This window comes from Coregonus lavaretus, assembly GCF_964263955.1.
Source record: "Coregonus lavaretus genome assembly, chromosome: 13".
In the NCBI taxonomy this organism is placed as follows: domain Eukaryota; kingdom Metazoa; phylum Chordata; class Actinopteri; order Salmoniformes; family Salmonidae; genus Coregonus; species Coregonus lavaretus.
The window spans coordinates 17,868,144-17,893,260 of record NC_140000.1 but is presented as its reverse complement, the minus strand read 5'-3'; the positions used below and the strand labels follow the sequence as shown (position 1 = coordinate 17,893,260).

The following is a 25,117-nucleotide window of genomic DNA, read 5'->3' as shown; positions in this document are numbered from 1 at the left end:
ACAGATCAGATTAGCAAATTTTTCTAAGTAATGTTTCTGTTGGTGTTTTGGTCCAGGATGGTGTGAAGTTTGTGAGCATCGGGTCATTGTTCTCTGAGCTGGTGGCAGTGAGCTCTAAGGGGGAACTCTACCAGTGGAAGTGGAGTGAACCAGAACCATACAGAAACACACAGGTAAACAACAATACTGTACAACAAGCCAACAGGACATGAACAATGAAGGATTCAGCAGCAGCATTTATCAAATAGAATTCAAATTATGTATTAGAGACCAATGCTGTACAGTAAGAACACTAACTCCTCCTGAGGACTACTTTGCAAATAAGTGCTTTTATTCAAATACACATTTTATTTGCAACCTCACCCCATATAGTAATCATCAACTCTCTCCTCCAATCAGAACCCTTCTATCCGCCACCCCCGGGTGTCCTTCCTGGGCTTGACCAATGAGAAGATCACCCTGCTGTCTGCTAACAGCATCAGAGCCACCGTGGCCACAGAGACCAACAAGGTGGCGACCTGGATGGATGACACCCTGAGCAGCGTGGCGTCCAAGCTGGAACACAGTGCCCAGACCTACCCTGAGCTTCAGGGGGAGCGCATCGTGTCTCTGCACTGCTGTGCCCTCTTCACCTGCGCCCAGCTGGAGAGCAGCCTGTACTGGTGGTGAGTTGGAGTACTTAATCCTCTCCTCTCGGGCGGTGGCACACCTGGGTTCAAATGGTATTTGTTTTTCTTGAAATGGTTTGAGCGTTTGATTGAACTTTCCTGAAGTGCCAGATTGGCTGGATTTGCACAGGGATTGTGCCAAGCAAGCGCAATCAAGTGCAGCTAAAGTATTTGAAAGAAAACAAATACTAGTTGAACTCGGGCAGTGGCTGGCCAGAGGCCCTCGCTCTACTCAAATGTCCAATCCAAATGTAGAACTCGGTCCTTGAGAGATTTATGCATACAAGAAGATTAGGTTGGAGGATAGTGGTTTATGTTTTGAAATGTCTCCTTAGGGGTGTTGTGCCTTTTAGTCAACGGAAAAAGATGCTTGAAAAGGCTAGAGCCAAGAACAAGAAGCCAAAGTCCAGTGCCGGCATCTCCTCAATACCCAACATCACTGTGGGAACGCAGGTGAGATAACATAACAACATAACATAAAACCAAGACTATGGGAGCATTAGAACCCCGTGTATAAATGTTCCTTTCTTTTTCCTGAAATGTGTTTGTTCTCTGCACCTGTGAATCCGATTGGATGTCTGTTGCGTACACTCGTACACTGCTTTTGAACGAATGTGAACAGGTGTTTGTGTCCTCTCTCCAGGTGTGCCTGAGGAATAACCCCCTCTACCACGCCGGTGCCGTGGCGTTTTCTGTCAACGCTGGGATCCCCAAGGTGGGACTGCTCCTCGAGTCTGTCTGGAACATGAATGATAGCTGCAGGTTCCAGCTGCGATCGCCAGAGAGCCTCAAGAACATGGACAAGACCACCAAGACCCAGGAGATCAAGTGAGTTAGCTTCCAATTTAGAGAGCAGTTGGACTCAATTCGCTCCCTGACCCTTTCCCTGGACCCTAACCCTTCTATGTCTGCAGATTTGCAAATATTAAAGGGTTAGGCCCAATGGGAAGGGGTAGGGAGTGAATTGGGGCCAGATGTTCCCTTTTAATGCACTCCAAATCTAAATCAATGGCCCTCGTCTTAAACACTCATGAACTCAATCCTACCCATTCTCTCCTTAGAACGGAGAGCAAGCCGGAGTTGGTAAAGACTGAGATGGGGCCCCCTCCCTCCCCGGCCTCCACCTGCAGTGACACCTCCTCCATTGCTAGCAGTGCCTCGCTGCCCTACAGTACGTCACATTACTAGCTACTATACTAACCACCTCTTTCTCTCTCTCTCTCTCTCTCTCTCTCTCTCTAATATTGCCATGACTCATTTGCCTTTGAAACGGTTGGTGTGGCAATTGCAGGTCTCTTTTTGTTGTTGTTGCTGCTAGCAGTTTCAGTTTGTCTCTAGTTGATGTATCTGATAATGAAATCTGCTGTATCTGCTTACGAGACCTGGTTTGCTTTTGCTGCGCATGATTTAGCTTGCCTGGTACAATTGAACCCCAATTGGATAGTCCTAAAAGTGCAAACCCTGCCCACCTTGCACAGCGGACAAGCTAAATCAAGCGCACCTCGGGAATTTGACATGTTTATTATCTCTGGTCTGGTGTTGTATGACTATCCTAACGTGTTGTGTGCCATTACAGAACGAAGACGCTCAACCCCGGCTCCCAAAGAGGAGGAGAAGGTGAACGAGGAGCAGTGGCCTCTTCGGGAAGTGGTGTTTGTGGAGGATGTTAAAAATGTCCCTGTGGGAAAGGTGGGTGCGGCTACAGGAAGGGACCAGACCCTAACTCTCTCTGGCAGACGGGGGGATAGACACCATTGTTTTGTTTTGATTAACATTGTGTAAAATATTTAGATTGATCACATATTTGATAGTTGTTTCTAAAACGTTCTAGTCTATAATTCTCAGTAATTTTTTTATTAAATTTGTTTTCATTTACATGTAAAGAAATGTCTAAGAGCAGAACTCAAAGCAGTAGTATCATGTTTTGTATCCTGTGGTTTGTCTGTTGTGTTATTGTGGTGTCTTCACGACGGTCCTATTTGCAACAGCTCCATCTTTTAACTTCAGGTGCTAAAAGTGGATGGTGCGTATGTAGCTGTGAAGTTTCCAGGGACGTCAAGCAGCGTGAGCACACAGCCGAGTCAGCCTAGTGCTGCAGCTCCCATAACTGACTCTGACCCTTCCTCACTGCTGCAGGACTGTAGGCTGCTCAGAATAGATGAGTTACAGGTACGACTACTAGATCCTCACTTACACTCACATACTTAGGAAACTTTATAGTGTAGTTATTATTACTCACATACAAATGTGTATTTTCAGTGATGGATTAATAATGTTTTCAATTATTTCATTAATCTATCTGTCTTTGTAGTATTACGTTTGTGTGAAGTAGCTGTTGTATAAATGTTGGTTGTCTAAAAACTGGTGCCCATCTCTTTTTTTCAAAAGGTGGTAAAAACTGGTGGAACACCTAAAGTTCCAGATTGCTTCCAGCGCACACCTAAAAAACTATGCATCCCAGAGAAAGCTGAGATTCTGGCTGTGAATGTTGACTCCAAAGGTAAGAAGACATTAGCATAACAATACAATGTGGTAATTGATGTCCGTGCCGATAATGTAGTATTGTGTTTAAGTGTAGATATGAATGAATTCTGTGTGTATTTCTGACTTGCTGTGTTGTCTGCCCCTTCAGGAGTCCACGCAGTGCTGAAGACGGGTAACTGGGTGAGGTACTGTATCTTTGACCTGGCCACAGGCAAAGCAGAGCAGGAGAATAACTTCCCCACCAGTAACCTAGCCTTCCTGGGGCAGAGTGAACGCAACGTGGCCATCTTCACCGCAGGACAGGTCAGCACCTCTCCGCTACTCAATACAACCTTTTCTAATATAGCCATGCTTCATGTATTGCGAAAAGTTTGTGTAGGCAATCGCATATCCAACTATTTCCTCAGGTACACATTACAGAAGCTGTCATATGATTAGAAACACATTCAGACTGTTCTATGGTCCTGAAGAGTTTATTGCAACATTTTGACCAAATGGAATAAACTATATGGAAGCATGTAGAACAATGTGCAGGTGTTTCTATCTCATATGCTTTATGTACTGTATAGGGAGGAAGCACATTTTGACTTTCATCATTTTATTTCCAGGACTCTCCAGTCATCCTTCGGGATGGGAACGGCACAATTTACCCAATGGCCAAAGACTGTATGGGTGGGATCCGAGACCCTGAGTGGTTGGACCTGCCGCCCATCGCCAGCCTGGGCATGGGGGTGCACTCCCTGGCCAACCTCCCCACCAACTCCACCATCAAGAAGAAAGCTGCTATTATCATATTGGCTGTGGAGGTTAGCAAAATGTGATTATTTATAGCTCAAGGGGGATTATTTATTTGATGGTCAATTTGTTACTGGGATGATCATAACTTTCGGTGGTTTCCCTAGATTGAGCTTACTTCTGGACAAAAAAAAACATGCTCAATATAGGATCTACATTGAAAGTGCTTTTTAGCCCAGGAAAAGGCAGTTTTTAACCCAAGAAACTGTCCGTTATTGTATTCCGTTGTTGACTAAATGCTTTTGTATTTTGTATGTTTTTAAGGTGTATGGAGACGCTGTGCTGATGCGCTTTAAATAACATTGTTCGACTTGTGTTTCCAGAAGCAGACGTTGATGCAGCACGTGCTGCGTTGTGACTTTGAGGCCTGTCGTCAGTACCTGGTGAACCTGGAGCAGGCTGTTCTCCTGGAGCAGAGTCCCCACGTCCTCCACTCCTTCCTGGGCCACCGCTGCGACGGCAACCGCAACATCCTCCACGCCTGTGTCTCCGTCTGCTTCCCCGTCAGCAACAAGGAGACCAAGGAGGAGGAAGGTAAACCAGGGCCAGAGTGCTGGGTGGTGTATACAGCGAGATGAAACGTTGCAGATGGAAATCAAACTGAGTTAACTGGATTCCCTGTTCTATCTGTTCAATACAATGTATTCCAATCTGAACGTTCTGTGAGGTTGCACCAGCGTCAAGACTCTTAGTCTCAGAAGGCACAGTGTTAGTTTTGAGCCATCCTCTGTGTTATCTTTCCCATCTCCCGTTTGACTTCCATTATTTCCCCATTCTCCATCTCCCTGTGTATGTATGGTAACTGTTGGGCTGGTTTTTTCCAGAAGCTGAACGGTCTGAGAGGAATACGTTTGCAGAGAGACTGTCAGCAGTGGAGGCCATTGCCAACGCTATCTCTGTGGTGTCTAGCAACAGCTCTGGGAACAGGACCGGCTCTTCTAGCAGCAGAGGGTAACTAACTTATACAAATCTAAGTCTACTGTTTTTAAGTTGACTATTTTCTTGCAGGGTACATGTTCATGATGAAAAACACTAAAGAACTGGATTATACTAACTGATATTTCCATAATGCACAAGAAGTGAAATAATTTGACTGAGCCTATTGGCATTTCTTTTCATTCTTAGAAATCTGTCAGAATTCCTGTCAGGATGCCATTTAAGACACTTGACACCAAGAACACTATCTTGATGCCCGTTTATGTCCACATGTCAGTCCCATTGTGTCTTTCCACCACTCGTGCTAACCTGTTATGTGTGTTCTGTCTGGCGCAGGCTGCGTCTGAGGGAGATGATGAGGCGCTCTCTGAGAGCAGCGGGGCTTGGCCGTCACGAGTCTGGCCCCTCCTCCAGCGATCACCAGGACCCCGTGTCCCCTCCCATCGCCCCACCCAGCTGGGTGCCCGACCCCCCTCCCATGGACCCAGACGGTGACATAGACTTCATCCTGGCCCCTGCAGTGGGATCTCTCACCACAGCCTCTACAGGGACCAGCCAGGGCCCCAGCACCTCCACTATACCAGGTCGGATACCTAGCTAGATAACTCATTCCTCAACATACAACCACACCTAGCTAGCTACACCACTATCCCAGGTCAGATACCTAGCCTGTGTGGTACTAAATGTCACCCAATTCCCTGTTTAGAACACTACTTATGGCCAGAGCCTGTATATAAGGAATAGGGTGCCATTTGGAACAAACCAATAGCTAGCTACTTCCTCACCATACAGCCATACATGCTCAGATGTGAAGTTAGTGTTTGGGTTACCCTATTGTTGTTCCCGAACTCTCTCAATGTCTCTAATGACCTGTTCCATCCCTGTTTCTCCTCCTGCCCCAGGCCCCTCCTCTGAGCCTTCGGTGGTGGAGTCTAAAGACCGCAAGGCCAACGCCCACCTCATCCTCAAACTGATGTGTGACAGCATGGTTCTCAGGCCACACCTCCGCGAGCTGCTCTCCGCTAAGTAAAGGCTCATTGTTTTTTCTTCTTCCTTTAAAAAAAAAAAAAGGAGCGTTCCATTCTTCCTTTGTATTTTATTGTTTATGATAGAGGCAGGTGTGATTGAAGGGGAGATTGAGAGTTGAGAAGGCCAGTGGGTCTGGTCAAGCCTTTTAATTTTATAACACAGTAATGCCTTGTTTCATTAAAATACTGAACTGAACTATTGCTCAAAAGGTCCACCTTTTTATTGCTGTTCTAAAGTGTGTGTGTGTGTGTGTGTGTTTGACAGGGATGCCCGTGGAATGACCCCGTTCATGCTGGCAGTCAGCGGGAGAGCTTACCCAGCTGCCATCACTGTTCTGGAGGCTGCGCAGAAAATGGCCAAGGGTACGTCACTCACTACACTCAGTTCATAGATCTTTGGTTGAGAAAGAGGAGACTATTTGGCAGCGCTACTAATGGATGAGAATGCTGACATGTTGATGTAAAGCCATCTGAAGTCATTCATCTATACATAAAGTGATTATACATGTACTGTGTTTAAATTGGGAGAGAACAGAATTGTTTTAATGGGGAGACACTACCTAAACTTTATGCCTAATAAAAACCCAGATTTTAATGTTCCGTTGCAAAACCTGTTTGTGTTGTGTAGTGGGAGACCCTGGCATGACGGAGAAGGTGAATGCAGAGACTGTGTTCATGGAGATGATCTGTCCCTCGGGGACCAACCCTGACGACTCTCCTCTCTACGTCCTCTGCTGCAACGACACCTGCAGTTTCACCTGGACAGGAGCTGAACACATCAACCAGGTGAGAGAGACACTCACACACACCAGGTGGGTCTCTTGGGAGGACAATGCAACGCGCACAACAAATGAATCAGCCGTTCACACTGGTTTGCTTTTTCACAGATTGGAATCTTTGCTGACCATTTACTCTTGTGTCCCAACTAGGATATCTTTGAGTGCCGGACCTGCGGCCTGTTGGAGTCTCTCTGCTGCTGCACTGAGTGTGCCAGGGTGTGTCACAAAGGACACGACTGCAAGTATGTACTTCACTCTCCATTCTGGTGTCCTTTGTTAGTGGATTTTATTAATTATATCCTGGTTTAATACTGTTATAATGTAATGTAATGCAATACTGACACTGATACCTATGATTTGCACCAGGCCTTTACAGTAAACGTTAATGTCTTTCTCCCCAGACTCAAGAGGACCTCTCCCACTGCGTACTGTGACTGCTGGGAGAAGTGTAAGTGTAAGACGCTGATCGCTGGACAGAAAGCTGCTCGCCTGGACCTTCTCTACAGACTGCTCACCACCACTAACCTGGTCACCAGCCCTAACAGCCGGTAAACACACACACACCGACTGACTGTAGGCTGTATTTTGTGTTCTTTGCTAACACGTATTGTTTTTAAATCCAATGTTGGTTCTCTTCATTCAATCTGTAAGGCGTCATACCATTGTGTTTTTTTCGGGGGCTTTAGTAATGTGTTTTTCCTCTTCTCTCTGGCTGGCCAACAGGGGGGAGCATATCCTTCTGTTCTTGGTGCAGACTGTTGCTAGGCAGAGTGTGGAGCACTGCCAATACCGGCCCCCTCGCATCCGAGAGGACAGGAACCGCAAGGCTGCCAATGCTGAAGGTGGGTGGAGGTTTACTACTGTTGTCAGGCCTGGTTTCACCTCCGGCAACACTGATACTCTTAGCACGATGGCTCAATGTTTATTTTTATTCACGTCAATTCTCTATTCTAAGAGACAATTCTAATCGTTTTTTTAATGTTGTCCCTCCTGTGTGTCAGACTCTGACATGCCGGACCATGACCTGGAGCCTCCGCGCTTCGCCCAGCTGGCCCTGGAGAGGGTGCTACAGGACTGGAACGCTCTCAAGTCCATGATCATGTTCGGATCCCAGGAGAATAAAGACCCGTGAGTAGCCCTGCCTGCCTTCACCAGCCCAGTGTCACCTATCAAACCTCTCTCTGTCCATCCCTCCTACCTCTCTCTGTCCATACCTCCTACCTCTCTCTGTCCATACCTCCTACCTCTCTCTGTCCATCCCTCCTACCTCTCTCTGTCCATCCCTCCTACCTCTCTCTGTCCATACCTCCTACCTCTCTCTGTCCATACCTCCTACCTCTCTCTGTCCATCCCTCCTACCTCTCTCTGTCCATCCCTCCTACCTCTCTCTGTCCATCCCTCCTACCTCTCTATGTCCATCCCTCCTACCTCTCTCTGTCCATCCCTCCTACCTCTCTCTGTCCATCCCTCCTACCTCTCTCTGTCCATCCCTCCTACCTCTCTCTGTCCATACCTCCTACCTCTCTCTGTCCATACCTCCTACCTCTCTCTGTCCATCCCTCCTACCTCTCTCTGTCCATCTCACCATTACCACAACTATTTTAGACAGCTGAAGCAAGCGCACACATTTTCTTCAGGAAATGTACCTTATCGGGTGAGCAGCTGTTTTTAACTCTGGCGTCCTGGTTGTGTTGTTTTTCCAGGCTGAGTGCCAGCAGCCGTATCGCCCATCTCCTTCCAGAGGAGCAGGTGTACCTGAACCAGCAGAGTGGCACCATCCGCCTGGACTGCTTCACACACTGCCTCATCGTCAAGTGTGCCCCTGACATTACAGTAAGTCGGGTCAGTCTAGTCACCCCCCCCCTTAAATTACTCAGAGCTTCTGGATTCAGTCAACCACAGTTGTAACACCTAGAGGACGCACTGCCTATCTTCTGTTGCAAGTACTCTGTCTGGGTCGCTTTCTCAGACACTGATTACGCCTAGTCCTGGACTAAAAACCTATTTCAATAAGAATTTCCATTTCATTTGGGTCAGAGAACCTTGCCCAGAGGGTACACCACCTATCTATGTGGCAAGTGCAACATAATCCCTCTAGGTGTTATAAGTATGTGGAGTCAACCTTGAAGGTGGTCCGTTCCGTGTGTGTTAGCTAACCGTCTCTGGATCTTCTCTGTCTCCTGTAGTTTATTGATACCCTGCTGGGGACCTTGGTGAAGGAACTGCAGAACAAGTACACTCCTGGCCGGAGAGAGGAGGCCATCGTCGTCACCAGGAGGTTCCTGCGCTCCGTGGCCAGGGTGTTTGTCATCCTCAGCGTCGAGATGGCCTCGTCCAAAAAGAAAAAGTATGAGTGCCAAATCCAGATTGATCTCCATTTTCCTGTTGTACTGGGCTAGTCCTTTAGTGGATTTAAACATAGCTTTTATATGTGTTGTGCTGCTCCTAACTCCTAGGTGAATAGAAACATAGCAACAGGACTGATTTGGTACTACCAGTTGTGTACATCTAATCTCCTTTGTCTTTGTTCCAGTAACTTCATCCCCCAGCCCATTGGGAAGTGCAGGCGTGTCTTCCAGGCCCTGCTGCCCTATGCGGTGGAGGAGCTGTGTAACGTGGCGGAGTCCCTCATCGTGCCCGTGAGGATGGGCATCGCCCGGCCCACCGCCCCCTTCACCCTGGCCAGCACCAGCATTGATGCCGTGCAGGGAAGTGAGGAACTCTTCTCTGTGGAACCCTTGCCACCGAGACCCTCCCCAGACCAGTCCAGCAAGTGAGTGGTTTTACTCTGCGTTCGCACAGACCGACATGCAGACCGTGTTCCCCAGCTCTGTTGATTTGGAGGTCTTTGACCTGCCTCTGGGAAAATGTAATCTAGGGTGACACTTCTGCCGTGTATAAATTAGTTTAAAGGGGCTTGGATTTAAACATGGGCATTGTTAACTCAAATGGTCTTGCTTGCCTGTGTGTGTGTCAGTCCTAGTCAGACTGCGTCGTCCTACATCATCAGGAACCCCCAGCCTCGCCGCAGCAGCCAGTCCCAGCCGGTCAGAGGAGGGAGAGACGAGGAGCAGGATGACATTGTGTCTGCTGACGTTGAAGAGGTGAAGTCTCACTAGAACAGTAACATTTCAATGGGGGGCAAAGATCAAAGTGTTGGGTGTAATCAGGGTTGCTGTCAGTTTAATTGGAATTTCAGTTTACTTCCGAAATTGACTGAAATGGAATTGAGCCCAACCCTTGATGTCCTGTGCTTTCTCTGTACTGATTCCCAACTGTCTACCTCTGTCTGTGGCAGGTGGAGGTTGTCGAGGGCGTTGCCGGGGAGGAGGATCACCATGAAGACCAGGAGGAACAGGGAGAGGAGAACGCTGAGGCAGAGGGACAGCATGATGAACATGATGAGGATGGTGAGACTGGACTGATGCCATCTTTTTTTCTACCACTGATGTGTTTAGAATGAAGCACATTTTGGAATCTTACTACAAATGATTGACTGTGATGATGCCTATGATGACGATGATGATGATGGCGGTTGAAGAGGGTGATGTCCTTTCCTCTCTAGGAAGCGACATGGAGTTGGATCTGCTGGCTGCCGCAGAGACCGAGAGTGACAGCGAGAGTAACCATAGCAACCAGGACAATGCCAGCGGGCGGAGGAGTGTTGTCACCGCAGCAACTGCCGGCTCCGAAGCAGGTATTATAATTCACACCATTGTCTTTTGTTTTCACATTTTAGATTGTCATTTTAATTTAATTAAAATCCCTAGTTTAATTTCCTCTGGGATGTGGCCACTGGCCAGCCACCCTTATTAATGACCTAATTTAACGATCCTACCTGAGTTCTGGAGACTGCTAAATGGATATTGCTTTCTGCCTCACCATCCTCTTTAATATCCAGTTGCTGTTCAGGCTGACTAATTGTTTGTCTTGTCACATTATCACCAGTCTTGACTGGCCATCACACCAGCCAGTAAAAGGGAAGAGGCCCTTTTTTGTTTATCAAAAGTTCCTTTTAGGTCACATTGATGTTCTTACCGCTGTTGACAACATGGCTTAAGACTGCAGACAAACTAGTCTACTACTTGGGCTCAATAATCCATGAGTATCATTACTCAATACTCAATGTATTTCATTTGCAGGAAGTAGAATGTCCCTGGCTTTTCAAAATGTTGGTATGGGCTTCTTTTTACTACAATGCATAATATGTCAGGGCTAGAGTGACCTTTTTGAGATGCACACATAGCTTATCCTAAGGAGTTCTCCCCGTATTCTCTCCATCTCACATATCACCATGGTTCTCATCACCTAATAATATCATACTCACAAGTCTAACAGTCTTCTTGGTGTTTCCCCCTGAATAACAAACTCCATTTTGCCTTTTGTTCTTTGTTTGTGGTTGTAATTGCGTTTTGAGATGGCAAAGTCAGGAAATATGTTTTCCCCTCAGACACTACTATGATCACAAAAAAATAAGACAAACAATAGAAATAAGAACTTATCATGATGGAACCAATGCCCTGTGCCCAGTATTTCAAAAAGTGATCGATCTGGATTTAGCCTATCGGATAGGATTAAATGCATAGCTGGAAATGGAATGAATAGAACGGGAGTCCCCATTCAAGTTAGTATGTTATATTCATTCTATTTCTATGCGTGAAATCCAGATAGATAACTTTTGAAAAACTGGGCCCTGGTGTAACTGGGGTACTTTAATTTGAACAACAAGAAGCACCGTTGTTTGAGCTGAGTTGAGCCGCTCAATGTAGCATGGTAGCTAGCTAGCAGTGATGATATCTGGTCTTGTGGTGGTTTGGAACACTAACCTGCACTCCTGCTACCTGGCAAGGTGAGCAGCCGCCCACACTCATCTCTCCTCTGTTTCCCTGTCCTCCTTCTCCTCTTCCTCCTGTACTTCCCCATCCCTCCCCCCCATCTCCTCTTCCTCGCTTCCTCCTCTCCTTCTGTTCCTCTCCTCCTCCTGTCCCCCTTCCTCCTCCTCCCCGTCCCCCTCCTCTTCCTCCTCCAAGGTGCCAGCAGTGTCCCTGCCTTCTTTTCAGAGGACGACTCCCAGTCCAACGACTCGAGCGACTCGGACAGCAGCAGCAGCCAGAGTGACGACGTGGACCAGGAGACGTTCCTATTGGACGAGCCCTTGGAGAGGACCACCACCGCCTCGCACGCCAACAGTGCTGCCCAGGCGCCACGCTCCATGCAGTGGGCCGTACGCAACACCCCCAGCCAGAGAGCAACGGGCAGTGCCCCCTCCAGCTCGTCCACCCCTGCTGGTCAGTACTAATACTACTACTACTACTACTACTACACACACACACTAGGCCGTATGCAACATTTCTCGCATATTAACACATCCAAGATAGACTGCTTTTAGAACAGTCTTGCAATGACTTTTAAATGTCTTTTGTCTCATTCTATCGCAAGAGCATATTGGACTCAGTCAGTGGGAAGCGTTTTGGTGTGATGATCTGCTGGGGACTATGTTGGTGAGGTCTGTCTGTGCTGACGCTCATCTGTCTGTGCTGACGGTCATGTGTCTGTGCCCTGCAGCGAGCTCCACAGGTCTGATCTACATCGACCCGTCCAACCTGCGGCGTAGCAGCGCCATCAGCACCAGCGCCGCCGCTGCGGCTGCAGCCCTGGAGGCCTCCAACTCGTCCAGCTACCTGACGTCGGCCTCCAGCCTGGCCCGGGCCTACAGCATCGTCATCAGACAGATCTCTGACCTGATGAGCCTCATCCCCAAGTACAACCACCTGGTCTACTCCCAGTATCCTGCTGCAGTCAAACTCACCTACCAGGACGCTGTCAACCTGCAGGTGACACAGACAGACACAGCCCATACACAGGCTGCCAGGCACAGGCAGATCATGTTGTATTATGTTACCTACCAATGGTCACATGTTAAAGTGGTTCTGGAAGTATTTTTCAGCATGCTTATTCTGTTATACCTATAGGATAAGAAGCCATACAGACACATTTCTGAATAGGGCTAATAAAGTGAATCAAATGGTTTTGATGAGATGCAAATGCTATTGACTTTTACACTACACAAGTGCTATTGACGGTCTGACTGAAACAACCTTATCTGTGTGTTAAACCACCAGAACTTTGTTGAGGAGAAGCTGATCCCTACGTGGAACTGGATGGTGTCCATCATGGACTCTACAGAGGCTCAGCTGCGTTACGGCTCGGCCCTGTCCTCAGCGGGAGACCCCGGACACCCCTCCCACCCCCTCCACGCCTCGCAGCACTCTGCCCGCAGGGAGCGCATGACCGCCCGCGAGGAGGCTAGCCTCCGCACCTTAGAGGGACGCAGGTCTGGGTAAAATAAGTGTTGTCCAAATTGGTGTTACCCAAAATAGTTATCCAAAGATGTTATCCAGTCTTTTCTTCAATCTGTGCTGACGTGTGTTCCTTCCTTTCTCCCAGGCGTGCGGCCACTCTGCTGACAGTGCGTCAGGGGATGATGTCAGCGCGGGGAGACTTCCTGAACTACGCCCTGTCTCTGATGCGTTCCCATAACGACGAGCACTCTGACGTTCTGCCCGTGCTGGACGTGTGTTCTCTCAAACACGTGGCCTACGTCTTCCAGGCCCTCATCTACTGGATCAAAGCCATGAACCAGCAGACCACTCTGGACACAACACAGATGGACCGCAAGAGGTACAGACTCCCCTGGAATGGTGGACATGTTTACACACTCTTTCTCAACTGTCTTTTCTCAATTCCTCCATGGTTCCTCCCCTCTGACCTTGGCTTCTTCTGCAATGTTTTTTGCGAAGGAAGTGAGGATGTGAGGAATCAAGGAAAGCCTAATTGAGAAGAAGCCACTGACTCCCCTTAGAAAATGACCCGCATGTCACATTCAGTGTGATTTAACTCTTCGTTTATCCCACAGGAACCGTGAGATTCTGGAACTGGGACTGGACAATGAAGATTCTGAACATGAGAATGACGAGGACACCAATCAAAGTAAGTTCATCGAATTATGAATTATATGCTTTTATATTTCTGTGTTCTATTTGAAGTTTTTTCGTACAGGTTTCTTAACCTCTTATTTTTCACCTCAGTTTGATTGATAGCCATTTTAAGAGTTTGAGTTACTAGTCCATTGATCTGTGGAGCGCTGTTAGGTTGTTTTCTGGTATTGGAAGGCAGACAAGCCAGAAGAAAGGCAGTTAGGCAGAAACGAGGCAAAAAGAAGAGGGCAACTCCCAAAGGTACGGTTAAGTTCAGATTAGACAAACAGTTTTGCCCATTTTGAGTCACTTAAATCTGACAAACAACACTTAAACGGTTTGCTCAATAAGCCACCTCAAGTCACTGTTAGTGAATCTACAGTGCTGTGAAAAAGTATTTGCCCCTTTTCTAATTTTCTCTACTTTTGCATATTTCTGATACTGAATGTTATCAGATCTTCAACCAAAACCTAATACAGTGGGGAAAAAAAGTATTTAGTCAGCCACCAATTGTGCAAGTTCTCCCACTTAAAAAGATGAGAGGCCTGTAATTTTCATCATAGGTACATGTCAACTATGACAGACAAATTGAGAAGAAAAAAAATCCTGAAAATCACATTGTAGGATTTTTTATGAATTTATTTGCAAATTATGGTGGAAAATAAGTATTTGGTCACCTACAAACAAGCAAGATTTCTGGCTCTCACAGACCTGTAACTTCTTCTTTAAGAGGCTCCTCTGTCCTCCACTCGTTACCTGTATTAATGGCACCTGTTTGAACTTGTTATCAGTATAAAAGACACCTGTCCACAACCTCAAACAGTCACACTCCAAACTCCACTATGGCCAAGACCAAAGAGCTGTCAAAGGACACCAGAAACAAAATTGTAGACCTGCACCAGGCTGGGAAGACTGAATCTGCAATAGGTAAGCAGCTTGGTTTGAAGAAATCAACTGTGGGAGCAATTATTAGGAAATGGAAGACATACAAGACCACTGATAATCTCCCTCGATCTGGGGCTCCACGCAAGATCTCACCGGGGGGACCTAGTGAATGACCTGCAGAGAGCTGGGACCAAAGTAACAAAGCCTACCATCAGTAACACACTACGCCGCCAGGGACTCAAATCCTGCAGTGCCAGACGTGTCCCCCTGCTTAAGCCAGTACATGTCCAGGCCCGTCTGAAGTTTGCTAGAGTGCATTTGGATGATCCAGAAGAGGATTGGGAGAATGTCATATGGTCAGATGAAACCAAAATAGAACTTTTTGGTAAAAACCCAACTCGTCGTGTTTGGAGGACAAAGAATGCTGAGTTGCATCCAAAGAACACCATACCTACTGTGAAGCATGGGGGTGGAAACATCATGCTTTGGGGCTGTTTTTCTGCAAAGGGACCAGGACGACTGATCCGTGTAAAGGAAAGAATGAATGGGGCCATGTATTGTGAGATTTTGAGTGAAAACCTCCTTCCATCAGCAAGGGCATTGAAGATGAAACGTGGCTGGGTCTTTCAGCATGACAATGATTGACCAAATACTTATTTTCCACCATAATTTGCAAATAAATTCATTAAAAATCCTACAATGTGATTTTCTGGATATTTTTTTCTCATTTTGTCTTTCATAGTTGACGTGTACCTATGATGAAAATTACAGGCCTCTCATCTTTTTAAGTGGGAGAACTTGCACAATTGGTGGCTGACTAAATACTTTTTTCCCCCACTGTATTAGATAAAGGGAACCTGAGTGAACAAATAACACAATTACATACTTATTTTATAAACAAAGTAATGCAACACCCAATGCCCCTGTCGGAAAAATGTAATTACCCCCTTACACTCAATAACTGGTTGCGCCATCATTCGCTGCAATGACTCCAACCAAACGCTTCCTGTAGTTGTTGATCAGTCTCTCACATCATTGTGGAGGAATTTTGGCCCACTCTTCCATGTAGAACTGCTTTAACTCAGCGACATTTGTGGGTTTTCATGTATGAACTGCTCGTTTCAAGTCCTGCCACAACATCTCAATTGGAATTAGGTCTGGACTTTGACTAGGCCATTCCAAAACTTCAAATTTGTTGCTTTCTAACAATTTTCATGTAGTATACATTTTGGTTATTTGTAAACTCAGGTTCCCTTTATCTAATATTTGGTTTTGGTTGAAGATCTGATAACATTCAGTAGCAAAAATAGAGAAAATCAGAAAGGGGGCAAATACATTTTCATGGCACTTGTAGGTCAGGGCTCTCAACCCTGTTCCTGGAGTAGGTTTTCGCTCCAACCCCAGTTTTAACTAACCTGATTCAGATTATCAACCAGCTAATTAGGAGAATCAGGTGCGCTTGGTTAGAGTTGGCTTGAACTTACAGGACGGTAACTCTCCAGGAACAGGGTTCAAGAGCCCTGATATAGGTAATAGGCGGCAGTTTGCACTATGTACAGTAGTCTTTGGTCAGTCTTTCCTTGTTGGCCAGTCTCTTACCCAGAGGTCTTTTGCAGTGTGGAGAAATTCAGGGAAGCAGTGCTGACCTCTCCCCCTCTCTCCCTCTCAGGCTCCATGCTCCAGGATAAGGAGGATGAACCGGTCCCTGCTGAGACGGGACAGAACCACCCGTTCTTCCGGCGCTCTGACTCCATGACCTTCCTGGGTTGTATCCCCCCCAACCCCTTCGAGGTCCCCCTGGCCGAGGCCATCCCCCTGGCAGACCAGCCTCATCTCTTGCAGGTTAGCGCATTTCTTTAATTTGCACTGACCGGTATAGGTCATTATCAATAAAACGTCACAATACGGTGCAGAGCGTTCGATTTGGCTGCTGGGGGGCAAGGAAACCTCCAGCTCCGCTTAAACCATTGACAACTACTTGCAGTTTTCAAGGGATTGTTAAATGAACGTTATAACTATTTGGTTTTATTATCATCACCTCACGTAGAGCATAGTCAGAATTACACAATTACGATTATTCCACATTTAGCTCTATCATCAGTTGTATAGCAAGTAACTGTATGCTTTTCCATGATCAGTAAACATCAATTGATCATGTATTTTCAGATACGTAAGGGTAGCCTATCATTTGGCATGTGGGTAGCCTATCATTTGGCATGTAGCTAGCTAGCTAAGCAAACTGTCACTTAGTTTACTTCATCAGAGGATAGGCTTTTGGAAACAGCTTGACATCGGCAAGTCCTCGTCATGTTGTCATTCGGACTACTGTCATCACCACTATAGATGGCAAGCAAATTAAACAATATTTGGATATAGCCATCTAGTTTATCCCCTGAAAGTTAGCTTGTTAACTAGCTATATTGAAGTGATCTGTTATTAGCTAGCTAGCCAATTTGACGTGGTCCATAAATCAATGTAGCCTATCATGTCTGTCAGCAGCAATCGTGATTAAACACAATTTATTTTGAAAAGGGTTAATGTTAGCTAACTTCACTAAGTAGGTCTACGCTGGTTGGAAAAAAAAGTATGTTAGGTCTACTTAGCACTATGTTTAACCAACTGTACAAAGTTTCTACCGGTAGCTTGCAAAGTAAACGTCATTATCGGCTAACAATTGTCTTACATCGGCAAATGCGTCACTTGACAGGCAGATCCCACAAAGAATGGGGAAATGAACCTAAACCACTCATACTTATCAGGTATGGTTAGTTCACTTTTCACTAAATTATCCAATTAATGGTGGCCGATATTGTGAGGCTACCCTCACGTATCTGAAATTACATTTTCAATTGATGTTTACTGATCATGAAAAGCATGCAGTTACTTGCTGTATAACTCTGATGCTAGAACTAGCTAAATGTGGAATAATCTGAAATGTGAAGTTCTGACTATGCTCTTCAAGAGGTGATATTAGGACCAAATAGTTATAACATTTATTTAACAACCCCTTGTCAATGGTGTAGTTGTCAATGGTTTTAGCAGAGCTGGGGGTCTCCTTTCACCCCAGCAGGCAAATAGAATGCTCTGCACCGTATTGTGACATTTTTATTGATAACTACCAACAAGATAAATTCAATTAACAAAGTGGAATTAAAGTGACGTGCAGTCCTAACGGGCTCCCAAAACAGCCTCTTCTGTACAATCCTTAATGCGGTGTTAAGACAGTAATTATACACAGCTATACAGCTTCTTTGCCTCCTTATACCTTTATGCGGCAAGCAGTGCAATATACTCTAGAAGTCAATATGTCCACCACTACTAATATGTTGCTCATCTCTGTTTGTTTTTAGTTTGTTACAATAATATGACACTGCAACTTTTTATTTTTCTACCTCCCAGCCCAATGCAAGGAAGGAGGATCTGTTTGGCCGTCCTAGTCAGGGCCTGTACTCCTCCTCGTACACAGCAAGCAAAGGCCTGGCCGAGGCCACCCTGGACCGCAGCTGCCTGGAGGTTAACATGGGCTCCTCTCAGGTATACATAACGCAACGCACTGCCCGCCCTGACAACACACCGGCCCTGCTCCAATACTCTTATCATGCACCCTTTATCCCTCATCCCTTCAATCAACATGCATCCTTCCCTCATCTCCCGTTCCCTCCTTTCTTGAAATAATCACTGGTCTGACATGACTGGATTGATGAAAGCAACGCAATGGAAACTGGAAAGCTTGCTTACGCCAATCTGTTAGATCAGTGATTAGTACTTCATGGAAGAAAAAGAGGAAGGAAAGATGCATCAAATTATTGGAACAGGGCCACAGTCTTCAAAGTACACTTCCATCATTTAAAAAAACATTCATTATAGCACCATTCACTTCAACCAGAGCTGTGTTGTGTCCCCATGGATCCCACAGATCCTACCCACCAAGATGTCCTACTCAGCCAACCTGAGGAACGTGATGAGTATGGAGACTAGTCAGCGCGGCCGAGAGGACCAGCCCATGGACCAGGAGCTAGTGGCTCCAAAGCCAGGCCCCTCACCGCACGACCTAGCTGCCCAGCTGAAGAGCAGCCTCCTGGCTGAGATAGGCCTCACCGAGAGCGACGGACCCCCGCTCCCTTCCTTTAGGTATGGTACACGTCTTAGTGACTAGTAAATAAATGAAAATCCCATCTAGGTTTGCTTTCTTAGTTGGCTCTCTCTTTGCTTCAGTAAGGAAACAATGAATATAGTTAGGTTATAAAGTGTTTTTCCCCCTCAGTTCTCTCCCTCTGCATCTTACAACTGCATATGTAAATGCTCCTTACTCTCCCGTCTTTGGTATTAACAAGGAAGTAACATCTCTGTGCCCTCTCCTGTGTTCTCCAGACCCCACTGTAATATTGACTAGGAAGTATAACATCTCTCTGTCCTCCTCTCCAGACCCCACTGTAGTTTCATGGGGATGGTGATCTCCCATGACATGCTGCTGGGCCGCTGGCGTCTGTCTCTGGAGCTGTTCGGACGCGTCTTCATGGAGGACGTTGGAGCAGAGCCTGGATCGGTATGCACACTCAGGGATTGGTGTTGAAACACTTGTACTTTTATTATATTTACAGTATTTCCCCCATACCATTAATACAATGAAATCCACAAAATTATACAGCTAGACATACACAAAATAAAGAAAAATACCATTACCAAGATGATGGGCTAGAAGCGTGGGGAAATGTCTAGATAGTTTATGAATTGCCTGGCTAGGCTGTTGAACAGCTCATTGATAATTCAAATGGAACTGTTAACAGGCTTTACCCGTGGATTATCGTGAATAACTAACGGCTATCAACCAATCAGCATCCCGGATCCAAATGTACGCTTTTATAACGGTAGACGAGTCACTACAGCACTACAGCTTTCTGTCCCCAGATCCTGACAGACAAACATGTAATAAAGAAAAGTACAATTACCAAGATGAGATCAGGACTAATTAAACATAAAAACAGTTGAAGATCTAACCAGACATTTAATCCTGTCTGTCTGATCCCGTCCCCAGATCCTGACTGAGCTGGGGGGCTTTGAGGTGAAGGAGTCTAAGTTCCGCCGGGAGATGGAGAAACTCCGTAACCTCCAGTCCCGAGACCTTGCCCTGGAGGTGGACCGTGACCGTGACCAGCTGATCCAGCAGACCATGAGGCAGCTCAACACCCACTTTGGCCGGCGCTGCACCACCACACCCATGGCTGTGCACCGCGTCAAGGTCACCTTCAAGGACGAGCCGGGCGAGGGTAGTGGCGTGGCCCGTAGCTTCTACACTGCCATCGCCCTGGCCTTCCTGTCCAATGACAAGCTGCCCAACCTGGACTGTGTGCAGAGTGTCAGCAAGGGCATGCAGGCCAGCAGTACGTGTCATCACGATTACAACTCAAGTATGACATTGAGTATGAAACTACTAGCGTCAATTTATTAATTACTTAACCCAAATGGCACTTAAACATGGTGGTGGTGACAACTTACTACTACCAACACTCTGGGGGAAGCAAGAGGAATTTCAGAATAGCACAGAGATATATATTTCCTAAAGTCTCCCTCTGTGTGTAGATCTGATGCAGCGGCTGAGGAACAGAGACCGGGAGAGGGAGCGGAGGAGTGGAGGGCTCCGAGCCGGCTCTAGGAGAGACCGAGACAGGTGAGAGACCAACCTCCCTGCCCATCAACCCTGTGGTTGTAGTGTGTTTTGGGCTATTAGGACATATTGCCTTTCGGAAAACATTTGACCTTCATCTGTTAATGTGTTAGGTTGGAGTTACACAGAGCAACTTTCAAGCAAATTTAGTTGCAGTTAGAGGTTGCAAGTGACATCTCAATAAACTTTGCTGATATACGAAGTAACTCAAACGTGATTGAAATTGCGTGCAACAGCCAATCAAATTGAAGCTGCTATTGTCATATGGTTTGAGAAGTCTTAATTCACTTAATGTCATCTGCTGCATTACATCATGATTTCACAAATTAATTGTTTATCCAACCGCATGGTTGGTTTTGGAGAATATGCTGGCTGTACAATTTAGCTAGCTAGTCAAAATAAAATTGACAGCAGTTCATGTTGGACAATTTCAGTTGAAACTGGTCTGAGGTCTGGGTTCACTTCAAAAATTACATTTATTGACTACCAAACCATGTACATTAACCATGACTTCCCATAATGCCAATATTTATTTACAGCTCCCGTTTGGCTAATGTCTCTTCTACCAACCTTGATCGCGGTTCCCGCAGCACTGACAGCTGTGTTGACATGACAACTGGGTCGGAGTTCCGAACCTTCAAATGGATCATGTGCGAAGCATTCATTTTGATTGGCTGTTGCTTGCAACTAGTGCACAAAGTTGCATTTTTTTGCAACTGGATGCATCCAAGTTGTAGATTAATTGCTTATCAGTTGCTGGGGGTGTTACACGAAGCAATCCAAATGCAACATAGTCTGAAAGTTGTAACTATAGCCTTAGACATCTCACTACTCAACTATACCAAAAGTATTATTATTTTTTTACACTACTGAGCTGAGCCGAGCCAAACCTATCTGGCCTGGTTACGCATCCACCATAGTTTCTGGCCTGCGCTGCATTGTCTCACGTCGGATAGCGCAAACACTCATGGGATAGCTACAAAGAAGTCAGTCTACAATATGCTGTCCTAACATTTGATTTCTGAGAACAGTCCCATACAGTGAGGGAAAAAATTATTTGATCCCCTGCTGATTTTGTACGTTTGCCCACTGACAAAGAAATGATCAGTCTATAATTTTTATGGTAGGTTTATTTGAACAGTGAGAGACATAATAACAACAAAAAAATCCTGAAAAACACATATCAAAAATGTTATAAATTGATTTGCATTTTAATGAGGGAAATAAGTATTTGACACCTCTGCAAAACATGGCTTAGTACTTGGTGGGAAAACCCTTGTTGGCAATCACAGAGGACAGAGGTCAGACGTTTCTTGTAGTTGGCCACCAGGTTTGCACACATCTCAGGAGGGATTTTGTCCCACTCTTTTCCAAGTCATTAAGATTTCGAGCCTGACGTTTTGGCAACTCAAACCTTCAGCTCCCTCCACAGATTTTCTATGGGATTAAGGTCTGGAGACTAGCTAGGCCACTCCAGGACCTTAATGTGCTTCTTCTTGAGCCACTCCTTTGTTGCCTTGGCCGTGTGTTTTGGGTCATTGTCATGCTGGAATACCCATCCATGACCCATTTTCAATGCCCTGGCTGAGGGAAGGAGGTTCTCACCCAAGATTTGACGGTACAAGGCCCCGTCCATCGTCCCTTTGATGCGGTGAAGTTGTCCTTAGCAGAAAAACACCCCCAAAGCATAATGTTTCCACCTCCATGTTTGACGGTGGGGATGGTGTTCTTAGGGTCACAGGCAGCATTCCTCCTCCTCCAAACACGGCGAGTTGAGTTGATGCCAAAGAGCTCCATTTTGGTCTCATCTGACCACAACACTTTCACCCAGTTCTCCTCTGAATCATTCAGATGTTCATTGGCAAACTTCAGACGGGCATGTATATGTGCTTTCTTGAGCAGGGGGACCTTGCGGGCGCTGCAGCATTTCAGTCCTTCATGGCGTAGTGTATTACCAATTGTTTTCTTGGTGACTATGGTCCCAGCTGCCTTGAGATCATTGACAAGATCTTCCTGTGTAGTTCTGGGCTGATTCCTCACCCCATCTCACCTTGGTTCTGTACAACTTAATCAACAAGCTGTTAAACTAGCTACCGTATGGCCATTCAAACAAGGTTGTACTAGGCTGTTAGCTGGAGCATGGTTTGCCGTAGTAGCCAGTGCGTCATAGATACCGAGAGCGGAGCGATTTTCAGAATTAGGAACTAGTGTTAGACGGATGAGCAAAATTGATTTTTAGAGATGAGTTCCACGTCCTACAAGACCGATCGGTTGAGGGACAAGCATCGCGTAGGAGTGACTCGATCTGGCGTAAGACAATGGCCTGCACTGGCCAGTTTTGGTTCGGGTCGGCAAGATGGTGTAGAAAGTTTGAAGGCGCTAGCTAACCTTCCCTTCTGTGTGTGTTCTAGGGACTCGAGGAGACAGCTGTCCATTGACACCCGGCCCTTCAGGCCAGCCTCCGAGGGGAACCCCAGTGATGAACCTGACCCCCTGCCTGCCCACAGACAGGCCCTGGGAGAGAGGCTGTACCCCCGCGTCCACGCTATGCAGCCGGTACCTACCAGCTTTACAACAATCAAACAAGCACAGAAATTATACTTGTCTTGTGATGAAGTATCTGTAAAGTAATAAAGTATCCATCATCTATAAATACAGTATCCAATCTATAATGCGTAATATCTATATACAATCAACAAGGAATACTGTATGTGATGGGTGGTGAATAAGTGATAACTTCAGGACAGTGTACATAATGTGACTGATTGGTGTTGTTCCTTCCTCTCCAGGCGTTTGCCAGTAAGATCACAGGGATGCTGCTGGAGCTCTCCCCAGCCCAGCTGCTGTTGCTGCTGGCCAGTGAGGACTCTCTCAGGGCCAGGGTGGAAGAGGCCATGGAGCTGCTCATTGCACATGGAAGGTATAGTACAGTGTCCTATTCACCACTCTGTTGTCATTTTGTTTTCAAAATGGCACCCTACTCACAGTGCACTACTTTTGACCAGAGCCCCACTTTTGACCAGAGCCCCTATATGCTGTATAGGGAATAGGGTGCCATTTGGGACGCATCTTGTCACCCTACACAATTTCAAGGATGCCCTCTTGGCCAGGTCTCCCTTGTGAAAGTGGTATTTTGACCTCAATAGGACAACCTGGTTAGATAAAAGTGCAATAAAGGATACACTGACTATAACCCCTCTCTCCTTCCACAGGGAAAATGGTGCTGACAGCATACTGGACCTGGGTCTCCTGGAGGCTCCTGAGAAAGTACAGGTAAACTTCAGCTCTCCATCTCCGGTCCCAGCATGCCTCAGCTCTGTGGTCCAGGCACAAGTCATTAGTGCCTGAGAGAAAGTTGTATGAAGAATAAAAGGAATGTGGCCTTCAGTCTTATGACATTCATGTACTGGTTAGAATTCTCTGAATGTGGCCTTTTTAGAGGTTTACTATAACATAATACAAATATTCACCTCATGATCACCCAATGATATTATGCTCTAATAATAACAGAGGGGATTACATTTTTTTATTTTATTTTACCTTTATTTAACTAGGCAAGTCAGTTAAGAACAAATTCTTATTTACAATGACAGCCTACACCGGCCAAACCCGGACGACGCTGGGCCAATTGTGCGCCGCCCTATGGGACTCCCAATCACGGCCGGTTGTGATACAGCCTGGAATCGAACCAGGGGGTCTGTAGTGACGCCTCAAGCACTGAGATGCAGTGCCTTAGACCGCTGCGCCACTCGGGAGCTCGGAATATAGGGGACTGTTTTAATGTCAATATTTCAGCCTTAGCAACCTTTCTCAAGACCAGTCTCTTCTATTTTACTGGGTGGCACTAGGGCTGTGGCGGTATGACATTTTGTCAGCCGGTGATTGTCAAGCAAATAACTGCCGCTCTCACGGCAATTGACTGTTAATTAACATAAACACGTGTAGCATCTCCTGGCTTCCATGCATAGCCCACAAGCCACTGATGCAGACCTTTGGAACATCTACATTTTAAAAAGTCTAATACATCCATTTAATATAGCCTACACCATCACAATAAATCCATTATTTATTTTAGACAGGTCTAAAGAAACATGATATGAAGAAAATGTGGTCTATTTCAGAAAAACAGAATAGCACACTCGTAGTTGTCCTTATGTTAGGCCCTGATATGGCGGTGGGCTACACTAGTTCATTTAGCAGACAAGATTTACTTAAAATTCTGTGGCATTATTTTTATTTTGTAGTATGAAGAATACAATTGAACATAGCTTAATAAAATAGAAAGGTTGTTTGTGTTGAGCGGTTAACAAAGGCACTGGTCCTCCTATACGCTTGATTTACAGTGATTTATGCAACTTTAGTTGTGATACAAAGGTTGGGCTATTTGTTTTGATTTTTAATACATTCTAAGGCTGCATGATGGGACTCTAATTATGATTTGAAAAAAAGTCGCAAGCTGCACACTTCATCAGTCTCTCATTCACAATTTGACAAGCACTTGATAATATTCTCACCAGGCCTCGAATTTCCCAGCGGCATCCCCCTTGTGTGGCCGTAATGCCCCCTAAAAAGATCTGTGCCTTTTGCGGCCAAAGTGGCTGTTGTGCCCTTGGGCTGAATATAATAGTTATAATTCCCGGCTGTCGTGCTCCGAAGCACCTCGCACTCACATGGCTCTCTGATGTAGCCAATGCCCCTCACGTGATCGGGTCCTTCTCATAGGCATTTCAGCTAAGAAGTAGGCTACAAGTGAATGAAGACACACATCGGGGACGCAACTGCGCGCGTCCCTCTTATCGAAATCCAAGGCGCATATTGAAGATGTTAGAACTGTCCACATTTAGCTCACCTTTCATCAGCCAACAAGATGACTAGGCCTAACGAACAGCAAAAGCACTAG

The 25,117-nt window shown here is 46.0% G+C and overlaps 1 protein-coding gene across 6 annotated transcripts in view; it reads left to right on the top strand.

The window, feature by feature from the left end:
- LOC311139863 (E3 ubiquitin-protein ligase UBR5-like) overlaps window positions 1-25,117 on the top strand; it is a 38,701-nt gene that overhangs the window by 9,939 nt on the left and 3,645 nt on the right. For 2 of the 6 annotated variants that reach the window (XM_084174850.1, XM_084174847.1), the window contains exons 10-49: window positions 57-173; window positions 400-665; window positions 1,004-1,121; window positions 1,312-1,496; window positions 1,730-1,839; window positions 2,245-2,357; window positions 2,676-2,837; window positions 3,057-3,168; window positions 3,301-3,455; window positions 3,761-3,958; window positions 4,271-4,481; window positions 4,772-4,898; window positions 5,220-5,467; window positions 5,786-5,909; window positions 6,177-6,274; window positions 6,540-6,697; window positions 6,841-6,932; window positions 7,092-7,238; window positions 7,414-7,532; window positions 7,692-7,818; window positions 8,394-8,523; window positions 8,877-9,037; window positions 9,224-9,463; window positions 9,668-9,794; window positions 9,989-10,100; window positions 10,256-10,387; window positions 11,721-11,978; window positions 12,256-12,524; window positions 12,813-13,024; window positions 13,138-13,371; window positions 13,607-13,680; window positions 16,222-16,394; window positions 17,952-18,086; window positions 18,469-18,683; window positions 18,978-19,098; window positions 19,588-19,933; window positions 20,133-20,220; window positions 22,629-22,773; window positions 23,007-23,137; window positions 23,430-23,490. In XM_084174850.1, the coding sequence (XP_084030976.1) occupies window positions 57-173; window positions 400-665; window positions 1,004-1,121; window positions 1,312-1,496; window positions 1,730-1,839; window positions 2,245-2,357; window positions 2,676-2,837; window positions 3,057-3,168; window positions 3,301-3,455; window positions 3,761-3,958; window positions 4,271-4,481; window positions 4,772-4,898; window positions 5,220-5,467; window positions 5,786-5,909; window positions 6,177-6,274; window positions 6,540-6,697; window positions 6,841-6,932; window positions 7,092-7,238; window positions 7,414-7,532; window positions 7,692-7,818; window positions 8,394-8,523; window positions 8,877-9,037; window positions 9,224-9,463; window positions 9,668-9,794; window positions 9,989-10,100; window positions 10,256-10,387; window positions 11,721-11,978; window positions 12,256-12,524; window positions 12,813-13,024; window positions 13,138-13,371; window positions 13,607-13,680; window positions 16,222-16,394; window positions 17,952-18,086; window positions 18,469-18,683; window positions 18,978-19,098; window positions 19,588-19,933; window positions 20,133-20,220; window positions 22,629-22,773; window positions 23,007-23,137; window positions 23,430-23,490 (6,351 nt within the window). Of the gene's footprint in view, window positions 1-56; window positions 174-399; window positions 666-1,003; window positions 1,122-1,311; window positions 1,497-1,729; window positions 1,840-2,244; window positions 2,358-2,675; window positions 2,838-3,056; window positions 3,169-3,300; window positions 3,456-3,760; window positions 3,959-4,270; window positions 4,482-4,771; window positions 4,899-5,219; window positions 5,468-5,785; window positions 5,910-6,176; window positions 6,275-6,539; window positions 6,698-6,840; window positions 6,933-7,091; window positions 7,239-7,413; window positions 7,533-7,691; window positions 7,819-8,393; window positions 8,524-8,876; window positions 9,038-9,223; window positions 9,464-9,667; window positions 9,795-9,988; window positions 10,101-10,255; window positions 10,388-11,720; window positions 11,979-12,255; window positions 12,525-12,812; window positions 13,031-13,137; window positions 13,372-13,606; window positions 13,681-16,221; window positions 16,395-17,951; window positions 18,087-18,468; window positions 18,684-18,977; window positions 19,099-19,587; window positions 19,973-20,132; window positions 20,221-22,628; window positions 22,774-23,006; window positions 23,138-23,429; window positions 23,491-25,117 lie in introns of all 6 variants that reach the window. The other 4 variants (XM_084174845.1, XM_084174846.1, XM_084174849.1 and 1 more) reach the window with 4 other exon arrangements.